Source organism: Enoplosus armatus, chromosome 6 (assembly GCF_043641665.1).
Source record: "Enoplosus armatus isolate fEnoArm2 chromosome 6, fEnoArm2.hap1, whole genome shotgun sequence".
Taxonomy (NCBI): domain Eukaryota; kingdom Metazoa; phylum Chordata; class Actinopteri; order Centrarchiformes; family Enoplosidae; genus Enoplosus; species Enoplosus armatus.
Genome location: NC_092185.1, coordinates 15,776,464 through 15,796,335, shown reverse-complemented (window position 1 = coordinate 15,796,335; position 19,872 = coordinate 15,776,464). Strand labels below are relative to the sequence as shown.

General features: G+C 40.0%; 1 protein-coding gene across 1 annotated transcript in view; it reads right to left on the bottom strand.

Moving 5' to 3' along the window:
* Window positions 1-19,872, bottom strand: part of kcnq1.2 (potassium voltage-gated channel, KQT-like subfamily, member 1.2) — a 144,883-nt gene that overhangs the window by 118,832 nt on the left and 6,179 nt on the right. Inside the window, exons 2-10 of the mRNA XM_070907431.1 lie at window positions 15,382-15,472; window positions 10,234-10,360; window positions 9,970-10,048; window positions 9,773-9,869; window positions 7,835-7,975; window positions 5,564-5,674; window positions 5,153-5,248; window positions 4,154-4,291; window positions 1,870-2,026 (exon numbers count right to left, since the gene is read on the bottom strand). Coding sequence (XP_070763532.1) covers window positions 1,870-2,026; window positions 4,154-4,291; window positions 5,153-5,248; window positions 5,564-5,674; window positions 7,835-7,975; window positions 9,773-9,869; window positions 9,970-10,048; window positions 10,234-10,360; window positions 15,382-15,472 — 1,037 coding nt within the window. The remainder of the gene's footprint in view (window positions 1-1,869; window positions 2,027-4,153; window positions 4,292-5,152; window positions 5,249-5,563; window positions 5,675-7,834; window positions 7,976-9,772; window positions 9,870-9,969; window positions 10,049-10,233; window positions 10,361-15,381; window positions 15,473-19,872) is intronic.

The following is a 19,872-nucleotide window of genomic DNA, read 5'->3' as shown; positions in this document are numbered from 1 at the left end:
GTATAACAAGAAATTCCCACTTGTAACCTTGACAAGCCCATATTTTGTAAGTTCTTTCCACTTAAGCCCAGTGTGAGTGTCTGTGGCCAGCAAAGGGGACAAGTGAAGCAGTAAAGAGCTTGTAACCATGACCTCTAATCACCACTGAGACTGTAATGGCTTCCATCTGGCCTACTGAAGACACCTGGCAGCCATCTTGGGTCTAAGGGGATCAGGATAGGGCCTCTGTTTACTGTGTGAAAATGAGAAACCAGCGCATAACAACTCCTCCCATAATGTGTAATGGTCTCCACTGTTTGTATGAACTGAGAGACCCAAACTGCAATCTTTTAGGGAAGACTATTCTGTAATTATTTTGTACTTCAAGTTTTAATATTTACCATGTTAATCATCTTAGTAAAACGTACTAATTAGCACTAAATGTCACCGGTTTTGCACGTATTTGGTCTTAAACCAAAGTGTTGGACAAATTCAAGTTTTTGACCTGATGGTGGCCCAAAATGAAAGTTAGTTAAATGAAAGTTATCATCATGAGGGGGACAAAAATGTCAAATTTAATGGCAATAGTTTTTGAGACATATCACAAAAAAAAAAAAATTTCGACCTCATGGTGGCGATAGGAAAAGCCACAGAACCACCAAAGTCATTAGAATTCATCATCTTCGGGCCGTGGATGTCTTTACAAAATTTCATGGCAATCCATCAAGTAGCTGCTGAGACATTTCAGTCCGGACAAGCGACCCATCCCACTAGTGTGGCTAAGAAAATAGAATACAACTTCATTTCTCACCAGTATATAGCATGCTTTAGAGAGTTTGGCCTATACAGTATACATAAATAATCACTACGTTCTGTCATTGCCAGATTGGCTCCCACATGAATCATGTCTTACCAATTCATAGCTCCACAAAGACTGAACTAATGAGATGGCTGAGTTATTATGATTTCGCATGATCTCTTGCCATGCAGCAGTAACAGCAGTGAGCACACAACAGTGAACGTACTCCAAGTATGAACGCCATCTTTAGTCATTTATTGCCATCAGATCTAGGTGACAGAGTAAAATATTGGTTTCTAGCTTTTGTAGTGACTTTACTAGCCAAAATGTGTACAAAAAAAACAAGTGCATCATCAGATTTGTTAAGCTGAGGTTAATAGAGGGTTATTATTTTACACTTATCTACAGTATATATTTTCACAGATATTCAAAATAAGAATGACAGACACTTGCCAAAACAAAAGTACAAGCTGACAGCTAATATTTCTAAAGCAAGTGCTATAAAAAATGCAATTCATCAAGAACTTTTTTGGCCTTTTAAATGCCCTGAATGCAAAAACACATCAAACTTTTACTGAAATAATGGATTTCCAAGGCCTTTAAGGCAGCATGACATCATTTCACTGCCCTAAACACACATTATTTCATCAAACAAAACTGTATTAAGAGGAAAGGGGAAAAGCTGGCTTCATTACTGCAGTAAATCACTTCGTCAAATGTCCTCCACATGACACGGGCTTCATTGCCAGCTGGCTTTGAACTGTATCAAAACAGCAAAGATAATTTCACAACGATATTCAATGCAGTTCAGAAACACCTTCACAGAACATGGCATTCTGAGGTGTCGAGTTTTGAACAAAAAATCGGTTATTAAGAGGTCCAAAATGAAGTCAGTTTAATCAAGCAGTAACAAAACAGGGCTCAGTGCTTTCATGTATAATCTTGGCTAGTTGACTTGTCTGTTGGAAGAAAGGCAATTTATAGAGGTTAGCCGATTTTCTTCTTTTCAAAACCTTTGATATCTATTTGATATTAATTTGGATATTGTACATTATAGTAAAATAAGAACAGTGCTCTTTCCAGTATATTACCTTCAACAGCCTCCCTTGGCTCTTCCAGGAAATATGAGACATCTTTCTTCTCCACTGAGTCATCAATGATGATCTGGGGGATCGATACAGCCCTGTCTGAAGCCACAACCATAGAGCCATTACCTCTGGACTTCAAACGCCTCTTGGTCCCCTTTTTCTGACAGACAGAGGAAACATCAACCTAGTTAATAAACAAAAAGTATGTCAAGACTATTCTGATTATACATTGTAATCACAATTCAATTGATTCACAAAAGAAGAACTGTTCCTCACATAAAACAGTGGAATACATTCAAGAGGACAAAGTGTGACAAATTGTCCTGATATATATGAGATGATGTCACAGACAAAAGGGAAACTTTTGTCGCTTTCCTTCACGCTTTCCCTCTGAAAATTAGTTCAGCTGACTATTATAGCATTGCCTGGTTATAGCTTACAGACAGCCGCATCACTGCCGATCACAATCCATTATACCCTCACTTGTGAACATGGCCCACTCTGTATTCTGAACTGCTGTTTGCCTCATAGCCACAAACACGAGCCAGAGCATTCATCTCTGCAACATACAGTCGCATAAAGACCTTTCGTCCTCCGGAGCCATTTTTGTAACCTAAAGCAGCCCTTTTTGCTTTGCTCACTAATGCATGTTGTCGGTGTGAACATCTTCTGTTTATTTTTTTGTGCTGCTCCACAGTTGGCTCGCATACTGTAAATCAATTCACATGCGCATCTTTTTTTAGAAATTTAAGATTGTAACACTACAGCTGAACATTTATTTGTTCAAAGTGCTAGCCTGTTAACAACACAGTACACTTGAATACATTTCAGGTATTCAAAATTGTCCTGGGAAAGTATTCTCTGAACAATGAGTGAATTATCCAGCCATTTCAATCAAGTGTTAAAAAGCCAAGCTATGCCAAAAACACTGAAATACCAAAACACATTATTTTCTTTTAGTACCTGTGTGGTTCATATTGTTGTTATACATCATAATCTTACCAACGTTTGCGCTTGCACACTGGTCACATCAGCGGCACATGTTTAATCTCAGTTTCTTTTGAGTGAGATCACAGTTATGTGTTGTGGGATTCAGTGAGTTTCTGAGGACCTAAATGGTGCCTCCAGTCCAATCCTTAGACCCGCTGACCCAAACCAACGTCATGGACGTGGCCTTTATAGAAACTCAATTATTTGGATTCAGTGGATCAGACTTTGGCATTGACAAGTGGCCAGCAGTTCAATCCAAATACCCGAGGTTTGAATGACTCATTAGCAGAGAGAGTGAGAGAGGGAGGTGGTGGTGGGTGTCGTGAGATTGAAAGAGAAAAAAAAAAGAGAAAAGAGAGAAAGATGGAAGGGCATGAAGAAACTGTAACAGACACTGAGTTTAAGAAAGAGAAAGAGAAAGAAACAGAGACTGATGGACTGAGACATAAAGAGGGGGGGAGAAAAACAATTGTGAACAAGAATGAGAAAGAAATAGACAAGGCAGAGGAAAATATGCAGAAAGAGAGGAGACAGTAAGAGCGGAGAAGAAAAAGAAAGAGCGAAATAAAGTCTGTTAAACAGAGATGAAGCAGTAGAGGAATCTTGAAAGAAAGAGAAAGGGGAGAGAGAGGAAAGTCAGAGGAGAAAGTCACATGCTGAAACAGAAAAGAGCGGAAGCAGCCTTCATTCTCCCCAATACATGTGGGTTCAATGCCACACAAAGATTTTTTTGTTGTTGTTCTACTAGACAAAGGTTTACTCCCATGAGAAAGGCGGCGGTGACATCATCTCAACTGACTGAGTCTTTGTCCGGCGGAGACAAAGGCCTCGAGTCATCCTAGTGGAGTCAGGCCTTGGGGGGAGGAGGGGGGGCAGCTGTGTGTGCGTGTATTTGTGTGTTTTGTGTGCGTTGTGTGTCCTTCCGCGTGTGCGTATGTTTGTGGGAACTTGACTTGCCCTTTTATGCCGTATGGCCTAGGCGCAACATAGCTAATATTGTTGTGAAAGGTGAACTGCAAAGGGAGACAATACGGTGTGGGCCAGACTTATGTAAATCCGCCCTGCAGTATCACAGTCTGACGGCTTTTTCTGACAACGCTCTTTTGTAGATGTTCCCAACCTCAAGTTCAAAGGATTCATTTAAATGTCTATTGAAGAGGAAAATGTTTCTCTCTTATATCCATCAAAGACATACATTTTAGTGATACAGAGCAGTTTCAAAAAAGGAAAGACTTGTCCTGTTCTGTTGAGGAAAGAAAATCAATCGCTACTGAAAACTGTTGGACCGGATGATTACCGATATGTTCAGTTTCCTGACGTAAGGGCTGGAGTTGTCAGATTCCACTGTGGTGACAGCCTCTGGAGTGAGAACATACATTTTCCATGTAGCAGCACAGCCGCATGGTTTCTCTGCTGCATAGCACCTCCACAGTGTCTGAGGAGGACAGGTTATAAGCATAAAACTTGTGTTAGTCAATGCGTTGATCCACATAACTTTTAGTAATTGTCCTTTTTTCCCCCATTCTCCCTGGATACAAATTTAAAACCAACCACAGGACTCCGCCAGTGATGCCACAATAGCTAGAAATTCAGTGTGTAAATTGCTTTACTGCTGCTGAGGGTTGTCTGTTGCTACTGTTTATCTGTTAAGTTTCAGACAAATTGCACTTGGCAAATAAATCAAACAATATGTTTTCTGTAATATCTATATATTTTTTTCTTTTTATTCATGTACATTAGAATTGCATTAAGAACTATGAAATGAGGTATACAAGTTAAGTTTGATTGATTGATAATATTCAACAGTACTTCATTCTTTATATCGGCACTTTTCCAAAAATCATGGAGTGAATATCTGCAGTATTTTGTCAGTGTTCTGTCTGTGGTTTTGTCTCGGTGCGTTCAAGGTAATTGTAATCCTTGTAATAGTTAGCTTTTGGCACAACATAGCTACTTGGTTGTATACCATTTCACTCTTGGCAAATGGGATACAGCTCACCTTTTCCATGGCTCAGTGGGAATTTGGAGGCAACAAATACTGTTACTTTTTTTCTCTGTTCAGTTTCCAATGTTTGCTGAAGTTTACACAAGCAAGATCTGGAAAGTGCAAGTTTGCACTTTTCAAAAAAATAAGGATCATGTTCATGGCCCAATACAAACTGTGATATAGAGGACATGTGTCTACTGTTAATCCATTGATGGACTGTGACTGACCTGGTTTTTAATATATACCTTGTGCATTACTACACTACACCACTCATGTGCCAGGACACTTCCATTCGATGCTGAAATGTACCTGGATGAGGCAGGCTGCAGCAGGGATCTGTCTGTTGAAGTGCTTCTGTCTCTGCTTCTGTTGGACTTTCAGGGCAAACCCTGAGCCAAGGATTCCCTAATCGGAAAGAATTAGGTTGTACTGTATCTATTCATACTGCAAGAAAATATATCATATTAAATTTGTAACATTTAATGTAGAGGTTAGGAATAGATGCAGAATCTCACAAATTATTTTTATTTTTTTCATTACATCTGTACAGTAATACTATAAAAGGATAGAGAGCAATCCCTAACTAAATGAAAACCAGAAGTAAACCAAGTTGTAATAAGGTTGGGACTAAATGAAAAACAATAAGTTAAATAAATCTAAAATGAAGTCCTTCCTTACTGCTTATGAATTTCATATGATTAAGATTAAAATGATATTTACAGCCGGCAGTGCGAAGAAGGAGATGGCGAAGACACTGAAGCAGGAGGCAATGGCCTTGCCGATCCACGTCTGAGGAATTTTGTCTCCATAGCCGATTGTGGTGACAGTCACCTAGAGACAGAGAGTGGATGAAATTCCTCTTTCATCTATCAAGATTATTATAAGCAGATTGTAGACATACGGGTGGCAGCTCTTTGAAAATAAAATCCTGCAAAGTACACAGCCCTTCACTGATGGAGGTCAGGACATTTAGGGCTGATGTGATTCCAGCTGAATTAAAGCCACATCATTGCGGTTGAGGCAGGAAAGTAATATAAATGTAAATAGTTTCCCCTTACATGATAAACATTACAGTTTTACATTAAATAAAACTTCTCATTTTTAACAAATTGCTGATGTAATGAAAATGCCAGTCAATGCAGCGCTCACAAAGCTTTAGCGCAGCAGTCTATAACAGGAGTTAGACAATAAAGAAAAAGTTCATCAGCCGCTCTGGCCTCGCTCCACAAGTGTCAGCGATGGCCGGGGCATTTGAGGCTCTTGCTCCTCAAAGGGAATAAGATTCCCAACCACTAATCCTCAGTGAGTGTAGGAATTTGCCAGGGTGAGGGGGGAAAACAAATACCTCTTGCATTTGCATGTACACCCACTCTGAAAGCCGAGCCAATTCTGACACATTCAGAACACACTTGGCTTACCGTGGGTGTCTATGGGGTATCGCCGCGTGAGCTGCCGCTGAGCACTAACACAAAGCGGCTGATGTAAGGTGAGATACTTAAAAGGGCTTTGGAAGCAAAAAAGAAGGAGCAGGGGCGGGAAGGGTGGGTGGGTGTATGTTGGGGGCGGGTGGAGTGGTGGGGGATTTAATCCCCCATCCACAAATCCGATGACTAAACAATGTCCTCCTGACCATCAGAGTGGAATGGTCTACTCAAAAACACTCCTCTCATTCAGATTGTAGGGTGTGTGGCAAAAACCTCCTCATGTCTATACAAAGGTCACAGACCTGGTCTTTGAATATGTGTAAGTGTGTGTGTATGTGCATGTCGGTATGCATATGTACTGTATGTGTGATTAGACCCACTTCAAATGTACATAAGCACCATAACTACAAAATGGCAAGTTTGGCATGACCAGCTCTTATTTTCCTCATTTTCTCTTTCACTCTGGTAGAAAAGGTTGTTAAAGTCATACAGCCAAACCATCAGCGATTGGCAAAAGAAGAAGAGAAGCAGGAGAGGTGAGGGAGGGAGAGAGAGAGAGAGAGAGAGAGAGAGAAAAGGGGATATGAATCATGGCATTGGCTTGTCCTCCAGCTGTGCCCAGCACCTGCACATCCGAATGTGGAGATCATGCCAAGAGAAAGAACTGGGAGAGCTTAGCATTCTCCAATCAGCACAATCTCATTTCAATAAGCACACACACAAACACTCACAGACCTGACCAAACCTATTGTAATAGCATATCATGACTCTCAAGTTTACAGTCTCAGAAAAACAAAGACGTGCAAATCCCCAACCGTGATTCTTTTCTCAACATTGTGAACAGAGCAACACAAATAACAGCTTTTCTTCAACTTTCCATAGAGTAGTGAGGAGCACTGTGACCCCTCTAACCCTCATTACATAGTAGTAATCCCACAATTAAAGTTTTAATTAAGGGAACTGACACTTTATATTGGTGCTCTAAAAGTTCTTTGAGCCAAAGAGCCCAGAGGTGAATGGTTTATTACCGTCTCTTTGTGGCACTCTGATCCCCTGCACAAGGCTGCCATAGGTTTCTCATTACTCTGCGCTTTCAATTCAAATGTTTAATTAACTACTCTGGAAACCTGAGCCTCCGTGCAGAGGGAAATAAGCAAAACCAGCTCTATGCACGGAAAACATCAACACACCTGCCTCTGCGTTAAGTGTTGCAGCACCACATGCATGCTACACGAAGAACGAATGAGGAGAATAAAAACACAAGGAGGTTAATAATTGGTCTAACCTGGGTGGCCAGTCATCTCCATTTTTCTGGTTAAGACTCCACTTGAGAGTGCATTGTGCAGATTATTTGTTTCAGCTCTTTAGAGAGAAGAATCTTTTTCTCATGTACATGTGATGTGGCCTTTCAAGTATGTAAGCTATGTTGGGAAATTCAAGTAGCATTCAAGGATCCAAGTAATATATGCATTGCAAAAATACAAAATTTAGAAAACGTACTCATACAAACATGCAGAGACGAGTACAAGAACATCAGTGTTTCTATTGTCTAGATTAGCTGCCTCACCACGCCCCACCACAGGGCATCAGCGTAGCTGGAGAAGCCCGTCTTGCCCTCCTCATCTACAGCATCCTTCTCCGCCAAGTAGACAAAGTAGGAGGAAAAGATCAGGCCCAAGAAGCCGATGTACAGGGTGGTGATCAGCTCCTGAAAGAAACACATCGAGTAGACCAAAGACAATAATATGAAAATGTTGAATGAAAGATTATGCACGTATGAAGAATATACCTTTACCATTTGTACCATTGTATAAAAATATTTACTATTTTACTGTGGTTTGCTCTCTGACGAAGCTCTAATTGAAAGAAACGACAGCTATAAATGGCTTTGTCCAAAGATTCTGCCGCTCCTGTTGCAGCTTGGCTGTTGCAGCAGACCCACTAGCAATCCCTCATGTCTTTCAACGCTGACCCTGACTTGCTGCAGGTTTTTTTCCTGTATATAGGAGACAGTGGTGACTGCCAAAACTGAATTCTGGGCTGTAAAAAGGTTACAGAGATGACATACAAAATGTATTTGGACTATATGGCCTAATCTCTGAATTTTCTAGGTGCACATCAGCATTACTTATTTTTCAAACCTGTATGTTTCCATGTGTAGTGAAGAATCTAGCATTTAGTCTCATTATGGAGGAGCTGTGAGAGTGTTTGCACGAGCTAGACTTGACATCTTCCTGAGTTTTATGAATTCTCTCAGGCCTTGCTTAAGAACTTATAGTGTTTGAATCATACAGTGCACTGTTGAGACCAGTCTTGTGTCAGCTAGGTTACCCACCACCTTCTGCATAGCATATAGAAGGATAAAGGGGTGCCGTGGTTATTATAGCTGACTATTACACAACGGTCAGTCAGGCTTGTGTCACCGGCTACATTCACAATCCACCCTAAACCAAGCCACTGAGGTTAGGTGCAAAGGCGCAGTCTGCTCAGTTACAAGTGACCAGTTTTTACATTTGATGTTTTCATGATTGTGTCATGGAAGCCTTTGTCCCCTACACCTTTAGATAATATACCCCATGATGTTGAATATGCTCACCAATTGGCTGAGCACATAAATGCAAAATTAAATGTAGTAAATGTAAAAAGATTGTCTAAGCCTACAGAGCCTTGTGTCATCTACTGTATTTATTATATATAAAGGTGAAATACAGCAAACATTGGAAAACATATCTAGACAATTATATGTCTATAGCCACCTATGTTTTCAGCCCAGCATTTCAGTTTCTTAATGTATGAGCAAATATAAATATTGCTAAATGAAGCCCAACTGTGAAAGTGCATTGAAATCAAATGCTAGTCTGAGCACACATCCTAGCATGCTTAGTCTATTCCTTTCCACCAACTTATTGACACTGCTAAAGGCAATATATTTCCACTAAACAGAGCACATCATTTGATTAAGTGGTCATCTGACAACAGGGAGATGGCAACAAATCAAATTAGGCTCATCTTACATTTATTTTCTTGACCTTAGCACGCAATCCTCACTGATAAGTCATGTTCTTTTTATGCATCAAAGAGACATGAATGTCAGGCTTGACTATAACCAAAGAACACAGTCTACTTCAGGGATTAAGAAAAGAACATTACATCCTCTGATTTCATTGCGAGTCATCCTGAGAAAATACTAAAACAAGTGTACCAGAATATAAAGAAAAAAACAGTGGAGGAGAAGAACCTTGACGATCTCCCTTCTTCTCCTTATAAAGCCAGGTCTGCTGTGGCTTATTTGTGCACATGTGCATGTATTTCTGGCTGTGCACATGGGATTTGTTGTAATAAGCAGTAAATTGCAGCAGAACCAGGAAAGCATAGTGGGGTCTGTGCACTCACCCTATAGAAGAAACTGCAGCAAAGTGATGCAACAGTCTGATATGTGATGGAAAAAAATAATGCTAAAAACAAGAAAATAGTTTTAGAATTAGCCTGAATACTTTCAGCCTACCTGTCGGTGAATGAAGACTACAGATCCCAGCAGCCTCCACGTTCCTCCCTGTCGATCCACATGTAGCATGCGCAGGATTTGGAGGAAACGGATGCCCCTGTAACACACAAAACCACATCATCCGCCTCATTATCTTCTCATCCCTTTCCAGTTATGAGTAAATAATAAAATGCGGAACAAATTAGTTACTTATCTACCTGATAGCAGAGGTGGCAAAAACTTGGCCATTGGACCCTACACCAAGAACAATGATTGAGGCAATGACGACTATCAAATCTGTGAGAAAGAGAGAGAGAAATAAACAAGAAAATCAAATCAGGGTTGCAATCACTTCCATTTCAATGAAACATTGTACTTAAGTAAAACCTTAGATTGCTTGTATGATCTAATATGTTGATCTACAAGAACAATTCATGGCATCCGTTGTATTAAATGAGAGCAAAGGAAAATGCCAGGTGCACCTATGATTGATATGGGCTTCCGGATAAAGCGGAGGCGTCCTTTGATGCCTGCATATTTGCTGCGACAGCCTGCCGACCACAGCCGGACCACATACTCTGTGCCAAAGAACAGCACCAGCACAATCTCCTGTGGAGCACAATGCAAACACAGAGCAAGGGTTACATTAATCCATTGGTACAGAGACAATAATTGTGAAACACACACAGGACGAGAGGATGTGGAAGTAGATAAGGTATCATTTCTAAAAGCATTGATAACACTGTGCCATGCATTAAGACTAATCTAAAAGCATTAAGGCCATTATAATCAATCATCAAGATTTACGATATGATATGAGTGGGTAATGACAGGTGTGTGAGACAGAGAAAAGAGAGACACTGAGGTGGTCTCGTAGTAGCAAGATCAGCCAACCACCCAGGAGGAAAGATGGAGGTTGATAACATGGCTGATGACAGCTCATATTGAGACAGGGTCAACGGCTAAGTGATTGAAGCCACGGGATGAAATGCCATCACACTGCTGCTTAACAGATAAGAAGGCTAAATAATCAACTTGGGTGTTGAGATCATGTTATAATTGTAAACATTTGTGCAGCACTTGAAGAAGACAGTAAACTATACTTGAAAATGGAAAATGAGGGCTTGATTTTGAGTTATAATTATATGCACCTGCATACCTGTTGAGGTTTGCGATTTTAAATTGTGCCATTGCGCATTTGTTTCTTCTATTATGTGCATATATGTGTGCCTCTGTAAATTAATTAAGCCTGTCTGACGGAGATCGTTTTCCTGGCCACCGTGTATGCATAATATTTAGCCACCAAACTGTCTGTTAAAACCTAAGGCCATGTGGGTGGCCATCTCGCTGATTGCTTGAACTGGCTGCTCCCTGACTACCCCTTGTATGAAACTTAATACCATGAGCCCTGCTGCAATAACACAGCACCACGGAGCCCCAAAACAATGACCTGTCAGTCAAACCAGACACTATTCTGGCTGGCAAAGTGTCGCTCTAGTATCGGCACAAAGAGAAAACGCACTCGTGTGTACATTTAGTGATACTTTTGCAACAGTACCGTGGAAAACCTTTTTTAATTCCAACCTAAGGCCTCCATCAGGGTCATCAAAGGGATGAGACTGAGCAATGGACAGATCCTTTATGCTGCTTTCTAAATTTTCAGTTTGCCCATTATCATTAATTAACCATGTTTACAGCTTTAGATTATGCACTTAAGCCGCCTGGCCTGGGATTCCTATACCCCTTATTCATCTCCACGAATTGCTCATTTTGTGTCCCTGAGTTAAAGACAAAGAGAGAGGACGATAAAGAGGCAGAATTGAAGACAGAGACGGGCAGAAATGGTTCAGTAAATCTCTATAACATAGCCTGATAATCAGACTGAATTACCATTTGGTTTCACTTCATTCATTCTGATTTGAATCGCTGAACAAATCGGAGATCTGGGCAGGCATTCAGAGGTCTGGAAGGAAGCTACCTATAACATCCATTTCAGTTGAACTTGACCAGCCAGCCATAGCCTTATTGTTTGTGCAGGAAAGTAACAGACTATGTTTCAAGTCCCTGTTGCTGTGTCTATATAACACTGTATAATCCATGGGCAGTTGTGACTGAAAGGTGTTCAATTTAGTGCTTTGTATTCTGGACTATACAAGGTTGAATCTCTTACTGAAAAACAGGGTGGGAAATTTGATAGTTGCATCCTTTATAAAAACATATAACTTATAACTGGGGGTTAATAATGTTCATTGTGGCTATATGTTGTCTAGAAAACAAAACAAACTAATAAGCATTCACTAAAGTTGCCACACAGTCAGGCCAAAACATCAGCACCAACACAAAATGCCCATAGATTCCCAGTTCACAGAGCTTAGTAATCATGACATCTGGGTAACATTTGAAAGTCAAAGGTATGCATGAATTTGGAGAATTTGAAGGGATTAGTCATAATAATTCCATAAAATGGGTCACCCAGATGTTGGGGTGTTTTTGTATGTGTATCAGAAACTGGCAACTACATGTTTACTAAAAACAGCCGCCTGTTCACGCAGCGATAATCTCGCCAAGCCAGACGAGGATGAAGCCCATTCAAAGAGCTGCTTTGGAATTATGGTATCAGATGAAAATGTGATTAGATTGCTTCATCTGTGTGTCCCATTACAAGGGAGGTGCACGTATGCACACACACACACACACACACATACACACACAAACTGACTCAAGAGCTTCACAAAGCTTTTGAAACTCATGGACAATACACAATCCAAAGTAATAGTATTGTTATTAATGTTGGATTCCAGATAATAATGTCAATTAAATTTAGTTTTTCTATGATAAGCTTACTGCTAACAAAGAAAGCCATTACACTAGCTGTTTGGAGCTAATGTGTTGCTAATACAACTACAAGTAACTACTGAATTACTGTTTGGGATAACTGTTTGTATTTTACTCTTTTTGCTTTTACTCTTGGGGACTTTATGTGCACGTTTCTTTGAATAATTGGTGATACATTGTTTCTTCCTGACCTGAAGCACAATGTAACATCTTGTAAATCCTGTTTCCTTGTTACTAAACAAACTCATTTTTCCAGTAAATTTGGTCTGACTTTGGTCTATGGGATCTCACATTTCTGATTTCTAATCACCATCATTGAATCTGTCCAATGCTGTTTTCATTGTTCTACAATTACTTCCAGTAAAATCCTCAAAGGGAGTGTGTTTAGCTTGCTGCATAGCTGTGCACCTACAGGCATAGTGAGGGCAGAAGACAGTTGTGTGATATGTATTACAATTGAAAAATATGGAAGGAAAGAACAAGAGGGGACAGAAGAGAGGACAAAGAAGAGATCCATGAGACACATGTGTGTGTGACTGCGAGTGTGTGTATGCATGCTTCTGCCTCCTGCCCAGCCTGGCTAGCTTTACTTTGGCAGCTGCCCTGAAGGCCAAATATCCTCAAGGACTAATGTCCCCTCTGCCTTCCAAAACAAGCAGCCTGTGATTCAGGGATGTCAGCTAACCCTGAACTTTCTAAGTATAGCTACTACCACCAGAATATGCCACCATGACACCACTCACAGAGCTCTACCCCCTCAAACACATACACACACACACACACACATTAGCACAAGCACACACATGCACACACACACAAGATAAGGTATTATCTTATCTCACAATTAATATTGAACCAAAACCATGCATTACAAATACACATGCATACACACACACACAAACACGCACATCCAGGTGTACAAATGAACAGGGTTCAACAATTCAAAAAGTAATTTATGTGCAGAAATGTTTAATTTCTCGTTATGGGGCTGATTACTGCTGGTCTCTTGAGTAATGAAGCAACAGAAAAAAAGGTGGACGGACGGTGGAGGGAGGAGAGAGAGATAAAGAGAGAGAGAGACAGAGAGAGTTAGAGATAATGATAGAGAGTATTTGGCTCCTCCTGGGTAAAAATAAATGAATAACCGTGATAGTAGGTCTTCAAAGGGCACTGGCCAAAAGTTTACAGAACACAGTGTCCACTCTGTCCTCTGTTTGCCCCCGGGACTCAGGAGGTGGTACATGTGTGTGTTTCTGTGAGCGTGTGTAAACTGTGTGCGAGTACGCAGTAGCTACGTGTGTATTTATATTCACAGTGTGCTAGCAAGAGACAGATGATGCAAGCTCTTTGTAGAGTTTCCAAACTGCAGCCATAAGTTTCTCGACCTGTTGTAAGCACTGGATTTATTGCATCACTTAGCAGCCTTAATAGCCTAATAAGCCACAAAAAAAGTCATTTAACCAGCAAGTATCAGCAAGTACAGTCTGTGTGGAGCCAAATGACTCTGCATAACTAATGTCATCACAAAACAGTGGCTGCTGCTGACCATTCCCATACTAATAATGTGCAGTATGTAGACGTTATTTACTGTAAAGAGCTTTTATCGAATGCAATACAAGCTGGCAGGTGTTGTGTGATGGTCATTGCAATAACTGAAAGAGATTAGTCTTTTTGAGCTTTGTAATATCTTTGGGCTGAGGTGTAAGATGGCGGGCAGAGTCCCTCCCAGCCAAGATCTTCTGTCTCCATCATGTGGATAGAGGAGGGTACTGCAGTGAAGCTATAATAGCTTTAGAGGGCCCATCTGTCCCTCTTCTGTTCCATCTCTCTAAGAGAATGTATATTAATTTTATTAACAAGAAAAAAAGGTTTGTTACACAAGTAAACCGAAGTCTTAAAAGTCAAGGAAGCATCACTAAATCCATTCTCTCAATATAGCAGTGATAACACCTTCATCAACAGATACATATGCCATCCTGTGCGCTGCTATTTTCATTATCTATTTCATCTATTTAATAATTGTTTATTTTAGAAAATGTAAAAAGGATCTTCAAAAAATCTTGTCGTCCCCCCCAACAGTCCACAACCCAAAGAAATAAAACAATTTGCAGTGAAATAAAACAGAACTAGGCAGCAAATCCTCACATTTGAGAAGCTGTAACCAGTGAATGTTTGGCTTTTTTGCTTGATAACAAACTTAACGCTCAATTGATTATTAAAATTGTACATCTTCTGCCGATCAAGTTTTCTGCTAATCCATTAATTGTTTCATGACTACCATTACGCAGGTGTCTTTAACAGCCCCACACACCCAGGTCCAATCACTCAGATGTTTTCAATCAGTCTGCCTGATCACACCTCATATGTTAGGACTGTGTGGGTGTGCACAAGTTGACCCTCCTATTCATTTTGTTAACTTGTTAAAGTGGGAGAGGTTACAGCTTTATCATTCTTATTGGTTCATTTAGTTTTGTTGCTCCCAAAAGGTCAGGAAGTGCCTTGCATGGCAGCTCGCACAGTTAGTTCATAGTGGTTCAACTTCAACCTGAGTAGAAGTCTAATTAGCTAGAATAAATGAAAACACCTGTGTGAGTGTGCAAGTAACTGATAAATCTATTACCATTATTTCTGTAGAAGTATGGCTGATAAGAGCAGCCCCTTCTAACTGATGCAACCTAAAATGTACAATCAACGTGAGTGAATTATGAATATGCTTGGATTCAGCCTATTTATGGAGCTCTGTGGAAGTTGTGAAACTTTTATGTTTGGTTTATCAGCACAATGAAAGTACTCACCATCCAGAAGAGAGTTCCGGTGGCAAAGTCTGCATATTGCTCTATAGTGGACAGGACACTGAAGATTAGACACACCAGGACCATGAGGAAGCTGTAGGGAGAGAAAACAGTTTTCATCACCACGTCACTCTGATTTTGCTGCAGACATGAATCACCCTATTGAGCACATTTTTCTGTTTGACACTAAGAGATGCATGCCAATATATATTTAGAATATTTGCTACAAAATATACGAAACAAGCTGTTTACTAGCCAGTTGTCCTACAATGAACAATTTTTTTTCTTTTAGTCATCAATTTACTTGTAACTGTAACAGCTGACAGGATGTTTCCACGTCTCCTAGCAACAGTGACACATTCCAAAGAGACTGTCCATCTGTCGGTATATATACATAGTCTACAAATATAGCCTTGTGGGTTGAACGTCCACAACCAGCACACGTAAATGAAGGTAGAGGAGGAAGAAAAGGAAGGATGCGAACAGAGGAAGAGATGGGATTAAAGTGAGAGTGAAGGCAGAGAGCAAGTTGTGAGGTGGGAGAGGAAGGTAGCGCTGCAACTAACAATTATTTTCATCATCGATGCATCGGCAGATTATTTTCTCAATTAATTGATTTATGTTCTTTTGTAAAATGTCAGACCCACAGTCCAAAGATATTCAGTTTCATAAATGAGAAAGAAAAGGAGCAAATCGTTCACACATCGGAGAAGCCATAAACAGAGAATGTCTTACATTTTTGCTTGAAAAAATTAGTGACAATTTTGATCAATTATCAAAATCATTGGAAATTAGTAATCTACCAATTATCCAATCACTTAATCAACTAATTGTTTCACCTTTAGAGGAAAAATAAAGAATATAGTGGAGGGGAAGGGGTGGAAGAGGATATTAAGTGAAATATGAGCATTAGAAAATTTGGTATTATTTTATAGTTGTCTCTTATTTTATTCGTGGTGCCTCAAAGTGATTTTTTTTATCGCATTTTATCAATAATCTTAGTGTTTGGTTTTTAAAATAAAGCACTACTTGCATTTTCTTTTGATACTTCGGTACACTCAATTCAAGATACAGTACAGATACATGAAGTTTTTTTTCACAAATCTCTTTATTGTTTTGGTAAGTAACTATAACTTTCACTTGAGACATTTTCCGACGTAGTTAAAAGCTGTATTTCTTCTTAAACCATTGCACTGTTCACACATTCATTCATCATTAATTCTGAATTTTTACAGAGGCTCGTGAGGGGCTTTGCTTGGTCTTCCCTGACCTACAGGATTAAGAGGCGAGTCAGATGTGTGCATTTTCACCATCCCAGAAATAATCCTTGGAACACATCTTTTAAGTGCTTTTCCATGACATACTATGATTATTTGCATGCGCCATCATCATGATCAAGCTCACTTTAAAAACGCACAGCAATGGGTGCATTATGATGCTGTGTACTACAAGCTGGATTACATGCCATATGCTGCAAGGGTTATGTAAGTGTCTGTTGTTTATTATTAATCATGTAACATATAAGATAATGCAGAAACATATATATACCCCAACATAAGAAAGACTTGCAAATGTTGCATTCTCTAAATCCACCATCTAGTAGTATGCCCAAAACAGAAGCATATTACTAAATCAGACATCCATGTGAGCCACACATGTATACTGGACACCCATGACCCAGTTCATGAAAAAGAAAAAGATAGAAGGTGTGCTTTACTGGATAAAAAAGATACTTTCTTTGCTCTCAGGTGGTAGAAAGAGCGTAAGACAAGGTGGTGGAGGGTGAGACTCCTAAAGGAGGATTCCCCTTGCACACAGACTACAACACATTGGCCAGATGGGACAGTGATTTTACTCTTGGAGGATTACTGCTCAATACGACACACACACACAACCACAGCCACACACACACACACACACACACACACAAACACACACACACACACACACACACACACACACACACACACACATGCATCTCTTACTCCCTTTCTTGGATTCTGTTTAAAACTCAAAAAACTCAACAAAAGGAGGGGGGGCTGAGATGACATAATCCCCTCCAATTTAGTACAGTGTCATGTACTACACATTTTGACTGGGGTGACCAAGCTCAGAGACCCAACCCAGGGTGGCACTGACAATGTTATTTTGGTTTGGTCCTCCCTTTGCGCCACAATACTGGACAGCAAGCGTCTTGTGCTGTCGTAATGGTCCAGCGTCCAACATTGAAATCAGCCAATCACATCTTAGGATGCTGCAGTGGCACCTGGGTGGTCCAGTGAGATTTCATGGCTGGACACGCCTTTGGTGCAGTGTCCTCGCCATATGGGACTGAAGGATTTGAGGTGTGTGTGACAACTAAAAAACTAGGCTTAGAGCCAATCCCTCCCTCTGTAGTGGCACATTTCCACTAAAAGCAAACGATCAACACCCAGGACAGCATGTAAAGTCAGATAGGATCAGGATAGGTCACGCAAATGAGGAATGAGCCAATTGTATCAAAGCAGTCATAAATACAGGGCTGATTTCAAGATATAAAGGCTGAGTAATAAGAGATAAAGGATAATGTTACATCCAGTAGCATTGGAACTATGCAATGGCTTTTGTGCAGTCCAGTACAATCCCTGAGCTGTAGAGTTTGGGGGTGACATTGATGAATATTTGTTTTTAACTTGTGTCGTTGCATAAAACATCAACATCCAGCTCTCTCTATTTATCACTCTGCTGATCCTCATGCCAACCTCAAAGTCAACTCAAAACCCATTTCCCTTGTGTTGAAAAGAGATCATCCTATTAAGATAAGCATAAATATGATGGCATATTCATGTAGGCCATTGTCAGGGTCATGTAATCTGTGTGGTTTCCTTTAGTGCATTAGTACTATGTTATTTGTTTTGTTTGGAAGGATAACAGTGCAATGCATCCATCCATGGGACTCCACATACTGTACCAGCAATGGGAGAAATGTCAAAATTCACCACACATGCCATCAGCACAGCACAAGGCTACAGCTAATTCTAGACCAGCATACCATTTCTTCCCATTTTTGATGACTGAAAGAAAGAAAAGTGAAAGAAAAATGAATTTTTCCAAGCAAGCTCATCAAGAATGCAGCAAAATTTGGAACCACATATAGTAAAAATATGGAGTCTACATAGTATATTTTTTATTAGTTTATTAGCTCATATTAGGGATGTGCCAAGCTCATCATCAGGATCAGGATAAAGGTGATCAAGGATTCTTTAATTAATCATATTGACTACATAAAGTCCAATTTCTGCAAATCTTTTTAATGTGTTCTGAGTAAATCACTGTCAAAATGTCCCACTGTGCTCTGTTAAACGCTGGAGAACCCTATAATACAGACTGCCAGCGAGCAACACAAGGTGAGCTTCTTTAAGTTAAAAAAAACAGGGTTACTGTGGCTCAATTTCAGTGACATTTCTCAGGTGTATCACGCATCTGTTGTCCAATGCTGGTGGTCGAAAACTGTATTTTCTTCATGCTGGGAATTAAAACAAGCTGTTAAAACCTGTTCAAACCTTCCTGCCACAAAGCCACACTTATATATATTATACAAAACACTACAGGACACTAGATCAAATACATTATAGGAAACCACTAAAGGAGTTAGGGTTAGGGTAATGTAGATTAGGGGAGGTGTTTGCGGCTGACAGGACTGACGACCATTCGCCAACCTTATTTTGCCAGGCCAAAACCCCTGGGATCTGATTAAAACAAAACAGCTGGGGCTTTAGCGAGTATTATTGACTGCAGATCCGTCCAGCTTCACTAAAATAAGCACAGTGTAGAGCCACACCAAACCCTCTACTCAATCAACAGTGAAACTAAGGCAATATAAGCTTAGGAAACATCAACTAAATACAGACAGCAGGGACAGTGTGATCTCAAAAGCGTGGGTAACAAGAATGGGACACACTCAGATTAATACATGGGCGTTAATATGTAGAGAATGTAAACACTTTGCACACTGTGCCCACACCATAGACTGTACTGCATACTCATTACATTTACTTTATTTGACCAGCAGGTCCATATACCCACAAAGGTAAAAACATTTTAATTTCCAGGCGGAATATACAGAAAATTAAGACTGGTGTCAGTCAACAGGTGGCACAAGTAGCATATTCAAAGGATAAAGTATTCAATTTAGAGTAATTTATGTAATAATAATTTATTTATTAAATTATCTGGTGATATGTGCCAAAGGTTGGGTGAGCATTACCTCCATACACAAGTCCAATCCGACTGTTAAATGATGTCTTAACCTTAACCTCTCTTAATCTCATTCCACTCAACAGTGGATATCAGGTTGTGCCATCATAAACTGAACTGTCAGGTATCACCATTCTCTATCCTTAACCTACTTTTGACCCACTTCTCAACATTCTCACTACTTTATCCACGCAAAGAATAGATGTCCCGCTCATTCAACATACTAAACACTGCCCTCCAAAGCAAAAACTAACTAGA